This window comes from Chiloscyllium plagiosum, unplaced genomic scaffold, assembly GCF_037043375.1.
Source record: "Chiloscyllium plagiosum isolate Xiang-an unplaced genomic scaffold, Cpla_swu_hap1 HiC_scaffold_7, whole genome shotgun sequence".
NCBI lineage: Eukaryota > Metazoa > Chordata > Chondrichthyes > Orectolobiformes > Hemiscylliidae > Chiloscyllium > Chiloscyllium plagiosum.
This window is the reverse complement of record NW_028270145.1, coordinates 86,102,595-86,110,555: the sequence shown is the minus strand read 5'-3', so window position 1 is coordinate 86,110,555 and position 7,961 is coordinate 86,102,595. Positions and strand designations below refer to the sequence as shown.

General features: G+C 41.5%; 1 protein-coding gene across 1 annotated transcript; it reads left to right on the top strand.

Annotated features, from left to right (window-relative positions):
- The first annotated feature begins 657 nt into the window (after window positions 1–657).
- LOC148149654 (uncharacterized) lies at window positions 658–1,524 on the top strand. Its single transcript, XM_087988574.1, has one exon. It carries the CDS (start codon window positions 658–660, stop codon window positions 1,522–1,524), a length of 867 nt encoding a protein of 288 aa, XP_087844700.1.
- The last annotated feature ends 6,437 nt before the right edge of the window (window positions 1,525–7,961 follow it).

Sequence of the window (7,961 nt, the reverse complement as noted above, 5' to 3'; positions counted from 1 at the left end):
ATTTTTAACTTTGTTCAAATGAAATAATCATCAGCTATTGAAACTGAATAGTCAAATAGACTGCAGACAAGCCCACGGAAAGATCAACAAGGATGAAAGAACACTCGATGGGTAAACCTCCGACTGCAAACCTGGTAAGACAAACACAGAAATAAGTGAGAGTCCGTGTTTGTTACGCCTGTCTGTGACAAATCACATCAGAAATGAATATCTGTAGAAGCAGAATAGTTAGACTTTCATCTAGGAAGTAAACAGGCCCAGCAGATCTAATCTACCAGGTAAGTGCTCTTCCAGCAACACTAATCCAAGAGATCTAATGTCAAGTTAAATTTTCTTGTTGGGCCTGGGAAATTACTTTAATTTAATGGGACAGAATGAATCAAGAAGGCTAAAATTTACAAAGGAGGATTTACAGCTCACAGATATCAGTGTGAGTAGAAGGTCTGCCTGAGTGAGACAAAATGTATAAGACACTGGTGAGGCCACAACTGAAGTATTATGTGCAGTTCTGGTCACCACATTGGAGGAAGGATGTCATTCCCCTGGAGAGAGTGCAGAGAAGACTTAGAATCTGTCTCATTCTTGGACACATGCATCTCCATCAAGGATGGACACCTCAGCACCACACTCTACTGCAAACCCACAGACAACCTCACAATGCTACACTTCTCCAGCTTCCACCCAAAACATATTAAAACAGACATCCCCTATGGACAAGCCCTACGCGTACACCGGATCTGCTCAGATGAGGAGGAACGTGACGGACACCTGGAAGTACTCAGGGATGCCCTCACAAGAACGGGGTATGATGCTCAACTCATCGACTGCCAGTTCCGACGTGACACAGCAAGGAACCATGATGACCTCCTCAGGAGACAGACACGCGCTACAACCGACAGGGAACCCTTTGTTGTTCAGCACTTCCCAGGAGCTGAGAAACTACGCCATGTTCTTTGTGACTTGCAACACATTATCAATGAGGATGAGCACCTCGCCAAGACCTTCCCCACACCTCCACTGTTTGTCTTTAAACAACCGCCAAACCTCAAACAAATCATTGTTCGTAGCAAGCTGCCCGGCTCTCAGGAGAACTCCATACAACCCTGTCACAGTCAGTGCTGCAAGACGTGTCAGAGTGTGGACATAGATACCACCATTACACATTGGAGAACCTCTCATCTTGTATATGGCAGGTACTCATGTGACTCAGCCAACGTTGTCTATTTTATACGTTGCAGGCAAGGATGCCCTGAGGCATGGTACATTGGGGAAACCGAGCAAAGGCTACGACAACGGATGAATGGGCAACACACAACTATCAACAGACAGCAGTGTTCCCTCCCAGTTTGGGAACATTTCAGTGGTCCAGGACATTCGACCTCGGACCTTCGGAGTACCATCCTCCAAGGCGGACTTCAGGACAGGCAGCAGCGAAAAGTGGCCGAGCAGAGGCCGATAGCTAAGTTCCATACCCATAGGGAGAGCCTCAACCGGAACCTTGGGTTCATGTCACATTACAGGTGACCACACACAGACACTCCTATACACACACACACACACATATACACAAGACGTGCACACAGACACTCAAACACACCCTTACAGACACACACGCTCCCACACTCACACAGGCATCCTCTCAGAGACTTAGACCACTCTACACTCATGCACACACATATATACTCTGTCTCTCACAGACACTCACAACCCCCACCCCAGGCACACACACAGACAGACACAAAGACCCACATGCACACATATATTTTGTGGTGTGAATTTGTACTTGCAGGGTTACATTGTATTCATGTAAAACTCTGTAATCTCACCTTTTAGATTAGAATCAATCTAAACATCCTGGCAAAGACAGAGAACACAGGGGGCTAACACCTTCAACACATTGTCTAGATAACACCAATTGTTACAGCTAACCTGAGAATGCAACTTTTAAAAAAGGTTTTGTGATTTACACATGAAAGAAGTGAAACTATCATGGCATTCGAACAGATGAAAGACTCAACAGACAATCAATGTATAATTTCAGTTACATCACACTGTAAACCTTTGCTATAAATTCTGTGCCTTACAATTGTGTCCTCCACAACCACCTGATGAAGGAGCGGCGCTCTGAAAGCTAGTGCTTCCAATTACACCTGTTGGACTATAACCTGGTGTTGTGTGATTTTTAACTTTGTACACCCCAGTCCAACACCGGCATCTCCAAATCATAGAAAATGTTGTCAGGGCTGGAGAATTGAAGAATGAGGAGATCAAAGAGGTTTGGGTTCTTTTCTTTGGAACAGAGATGGTTGAGGGGTGACATAAATGAGGTACAGTTAGTTCACCAATAATGCCAAAGATGTGTTCCAACAAAACCTTACTTAATAGAAAATCACTTAGTAAAGTAATGGGGCCTATGAAAAAAGTAGGGTTGGGGCAGACCACCAAAACACTCACTAACAATCAAAAATCACCCAAAAGTCTAATGCAATGTATAGCACAACCTGAATGAAGGTTGAAATCATATTTATTAACAAAACAAAAGTAAATTTAACACAATACATTTAAAAAATGTAAGAAAGCTGCTCTGTCAGCAGCTGACATCGACTCATGCGCAAAATGGCACCAAGACTGGCACTGACATCGCGCACGCGTAGGACAGCACAGTTTTCAGTGCAGATACCAGCACATGCACATAATGGCAAGAACCATCAGCACATGTGAAGAACGGGACAAAGATTTTGGCATTCACATTGATACATGCGCAGAACGAAGCGTGCGAACCGATTCCTGCTGGAATTGTGCTATTGCCAATGGACATAAATGTTCTCAAAAATACTGTTCCTTAATTCTTTTCAGCAATGTTGTAGCTAAATTGTGTTGTCGAAACGTGTGTTATCCCAGAGATACCTGTGTAAAAAATTGTGAGGAGTAGAAAGAGTAGACAAAATGAACCTGTGTTAGTTGGCAACACATTCAAAAACCAAGGGAAATAGATTCAAGCTAAATAGCAGAAGGATAAGAGAGGACGTAAGAAAAACTATTTTATGCAGAGGGATGTGGGTGTGTGGAATTCACTGTCTTAGTTGGTGGTGGAGGCAGAGATCCTGAACTCCTTTAAAAATTACTTGGATGTGCACCTTTAGTGCTGTGAGCTGCGGGGCTGTGGGCTATAGGCAGGAAAATGGGAGTAGAAAGGGGACCTGGGTGTCTTTGGGTCAGCATTGACAAGATGGGCTATATGGTCACCTTCTGAGTTGTGCAAAAGTGGATGCTGCAGATGCTGGAGATTAGAGTCAAGATTAGAGTAGTGCTGGAAAAGCACAGCAGGTCAGGCAGCACCGGAAGAGCCGGAAAATCAACGTTTTGGGCAAAAGCCCTTCATCAGGAAATTTTGGTGATGAAGGGCTTTTGCCTGAAACGTTGATTTTCCTGCTCCTCGGATGCTGCCTGACTTTCTGTGCTGTATCAGTTCTATGGTTCTATGTTTTGAAATTCTGAATGCGTCTATCTGGGATGAAATGAAATAAAGAACTGTGGAGACTAGTAATCTGAAACAAGAACAGCAATTGTTGGAGGAACTAAGCAGGTTTGGAAGAATCCATTGAGAAGACGCAGAGTAGTCCAGTGACCCTTCAAAGTTCTGTTCTTATTGAGTGTATCTGGAAAGCTGGCTCAGAATGGAAACTAAGTGCAGAGGGAGGAAAAGGTTCTTTACGTGACACTTACTGCAATAAGGAATGTTTCTCAAATATGATGTGAACAAGAGAGGATGGAAGTGCTGATCAAGTGAGCTACCTGCCATCAGGCCAGCAACAGAGAAACATCACAGGCCACAATGAGTTTTTAAAAATTCATTCATGAGGTGACGACGTTGTTGGCTAGGCCAGCATTTATTGCCCAACCCTAACTGCCAGTTATGAGTTAACCACATCGCTGTGGGTCTGGCGTCATGTGTAGGCCAATCGAGGTAAGGATGGCAGATCCATCCCTGAAGGACATTCGAGAACCGGGTGGGTTTTTCCAACAACCTACAATGGATTCATGGTCAGCATTAGACTCTTATTTCCAGATTAATATGAATTCAAATGCCACCAACTGCCATGGCAGGATTCAAACCCAGGATCCAGAACATGACCTGAGGCTCTGGATTTACAGTCTAGAGATAATACCACCCTGTAACACCCCTATAGCCAATACATGAATAGGATTAGTGATTGTCTCTTTGTTTTTAAACTAAAAGTGAGATCTTCAGATGAATATGAGAGTAATTCAGTAATAGCTTAATTAAAACACAATATTGATGAAAATATAGGTGATGATTTGCTGTTGCAGAAACATTGAAAAAGCTCCATCACTAGAAGGAATTAAAATTAATAAGCAAGAAAACTTGGATTGATTGTCTGCACTTAAAGATAACAAGGCATCAGGACAGAATGAGATGCATCCAAAGACTTTGAACAGAGTGACAATTGTGAACACATTGGCAATAGTACTTCAGTTTTCCCTGGACTCCAGGGAAGTGCCAGAATTGCCAACATTACAGACTTGTTTAAAAAAGAAATGTTTTTTAAGAATAATCCCAGCAATTACAGCAATTGGCTTTGGTAGTGGGGAGACTTTTGGACATGATTATTTGGGATAGAATCAGTGGTCACATGGAAAAATGTGTATTGATTAGGAAGAGGAAGTATGGATTTCTAAAGGGAATTTGTATTTAACTAACTTGCTGGAGTTTTTGGAAGAGGTGACAAAAGGTTAATGAGGGTAATATTTTTGACATAGCATTCATGGATTTTCAGAAGGCATTTATGAGGAAAGTTGTAAATCATGATGTAAAAGGGACAGTAGCTACATGGGTTTAAAATGGACTGAGTGATAGAAAGCATAGAGTAATGGTTAATGGATTGTTTTGGGGGCTGGAGGAAAGGTTGGAGCAAATTTCATCATGGACTGGTATTGAGATCCTTACTGTTCCTATGTACATCTCTGGCCTGGATCTTGGTGTGTGCAGAAGAAAATTTCCAAGTTGGGGAAAATAAATTGAATTGAAAGGAGGAGACAGCATGAAACTTCAAAAGGACTTTGACATGTTGGTGGAGTGAGCAGGTAGGTGGCAGATGAGGTTCAATGCAGAGAAGTGCAAGGTGAGGATCATTAAAAGACCAACAGAAAGGAAGGGGTGCAATTCTTCATGGGGTGTAGGAGTAGAGGGACATGTGTGTATCTGTACATAGATCATTGAAAGTAGCAACACAGACAGAGAGAGCAGTAAATAAGGCAATGTTTTCAGTGTTAGTAATAGGGGCATAGGGTGCAAGAGCAAGGATGAGATGTTAGACTTGTGCTTGACATCTGTTGCACCCCAGCTGGGGTACTGTGTACAATTGTGGGAGCCAAATCATAAGAAAGACACAAATGCATTAGCGAGTGTGCAGAAGCAATTTCATGAATAATTTCAGGTCTGTGAAACTTTAGCTGTGAGGATAGATTGACGATGTTGGGACTGCTCTTCCTGGAAAGAAGAAATCTGAGAGGAGAGCTGCTTGAGGTTTTCAAAGTCACAGGTGGGATGGACACAGTTGACAGGATAAACGGTTTCTATTTATACAAAAAATATGAATGAATGAGAGGACTTAGTTTTAAAATAATGTGTAAACAAAACAAGAGTGAGTCACAGAGTCACAGAGTCATCAAAGAAAAAGGCCTTTTGAGTCATCAAGTCTGAGCTGGTCAAAATCAAGCACACGACAACTCTAATCCCATGTAGGACATCCTTTAGAATTGCACCCTATTTTTATTGTCTTACACTTTGGTCTGAAGAGAACTGAATCACCTCACATTCCTCCACTATAAATTTTATTTGCCGTCTATGCACAAATTATTTGAAAATAAAATTTTTTGCAAAGTGATTTGTTGGTGTGTGGAATGCACTGCCTGGAAATGTTGGAGAAACAAGTTCAATTGAGGCATTCAAGATGGCATTGGGTGTTTTTTTGGGGGGATGGTATGGTGTACTGGGATATGGGGAAATGGCACAAGATTGGCACCAGATAGTGCAACTCGACCTGGTAATAGAGCTGTGACAGGTACAATAAGGCCACCTTTTACACTGTGATAATTCTGCGATTCTGTGATACTGCTGCACATAGGAGCTGTTTGACAAAAGGATGATCCAAGACGAGCACATCTGTAGTAAGCATTTGTAATATGATGAACATCAAATTCAAGTTGAGGAGCTGGAGTCTGACATAGCTCCACGTCATCAAGAGGAAAGGTGATCTGCATGCTTTGCTCCAGGAGGTGGTCACACCAGACAGAATTGGTAATTCAAATGTGTTCTGTGAAGCGGGACAGGAAGGTGTGACTGCAGTGAAACAGTAATGGGGAGCCAGCAGGTAGAGTTCAAACAATCTCTGTCCCTGCAGGAGTTACAAGCTTTTTGCATGTTGTATGGATGCAGGTGAGAACTGATTACAGGATGAGTGCACTGTCCACAAGCTCATAGTACAGGGATTCATTCAAGTTAGGGAAGGAAATATGAATGTGTAAGTGCTAGGTGACACTAGGAAGATTAGTACTGTTTTCTTTAAACTCCTTAAGTTTGTGTTGCCAAGTTTAAAGATATCTAAGAGTTCAGGAGTGGTGAGGATCTTTGGGAGGGCAAGGGTCCCATTGTCACCATTCACATAGGTACCAATGACATTGTTAGGACCGGAAAGGAGGTGCTGCTATAAGAATTGAGTGGTTGAGAGGCATTTTAGAAAGCAGAACCTGCAAGGTAATACTCTTGGGTATACTACCTGAGCCGTGGAACAAACTAGCACACAATAAATAAAGTCACAGAGGCAAATGTGTAACAAGGATTGCTGTGGGAGGAATGGGTTTCAGTTGATGCAGCATTGAACAGGTCAAGGAGCTAAGTCAAGCACTCTGGTTCATTATGTTTCTCTGTTTATATTTATATCAAGATTAATAGGAACAAAGTTATTGTTTCTATTTATTCATAACCTTAATATTTTGAAAAATCTCAAAACAATTTAAATTAAACTTTGGGGCACTGTATTTGTTGTTTTAAAACCGAACAATCAACCTGACAGCTCCGTTGGTAATGAGATCAATGACCAGTTTCTATAACTTCTGGCTGTAACTATTACAGGAGGAATTCTGATAAGCTTAGTAAGAGAAGGCCCTGTTCTTCTCTGAATAATATCAAATTATACGTTAATAGGGGTAACTTTGTGCATTGCATGAATACAATCTACGTGCAGCTGTTTGTTGTTGAACATTGACACAGGAGCATTTTTAACTGAGACTTTGATATCATTTCCACCAAAGCCTTATGTATCAGGATTTTCTTATTAATAACTGATGTCATCGTGGTGGAGGTAAATAATGTGCTCTTTCATTCCTCTTTAATCCAAAGCCACATTTAGTGTGCAGCGTTGAAGCTTTACAGAGCAACTTGAAACACATTGGATTTTTTTTAATATCATGAGAAACAGGTTGCAAGAGAAAATCTCTGGAATTGTTACACCATTGAAAATTAAGCCGCAGGGGAGCATTTTATTTCATATGTCTTCATTCCTTTGTTAACAGACCAAGTGGGATGCACAGTCAGCAGTTTAATTTGGATAATGCTAACGCAGACCATGCTCTACAGATACTGAGATGATGTTTGAGTAAAATGTTACGCAGTTACAGGAAGATGTGATTCTCTGTGGATCACAACATAATTAACAAAGTAATTGCAGCCAATTTATAACTATTCAGACAGCAAAAATAGGCACTGAACTCAGGCCATTGGAATGTGTTTTGTGTTCCAACAAGTTTACTCATACCTCAAAGTCACTACAGATAAGGCCTTCTGTTTACATCAAAGGTTAGTGGAACAATAGAACATTCTTACTGTTCAAACTGTATGGCTTTCAAGCCAAAACTTAAATCTCTTCAACGTGGATCAT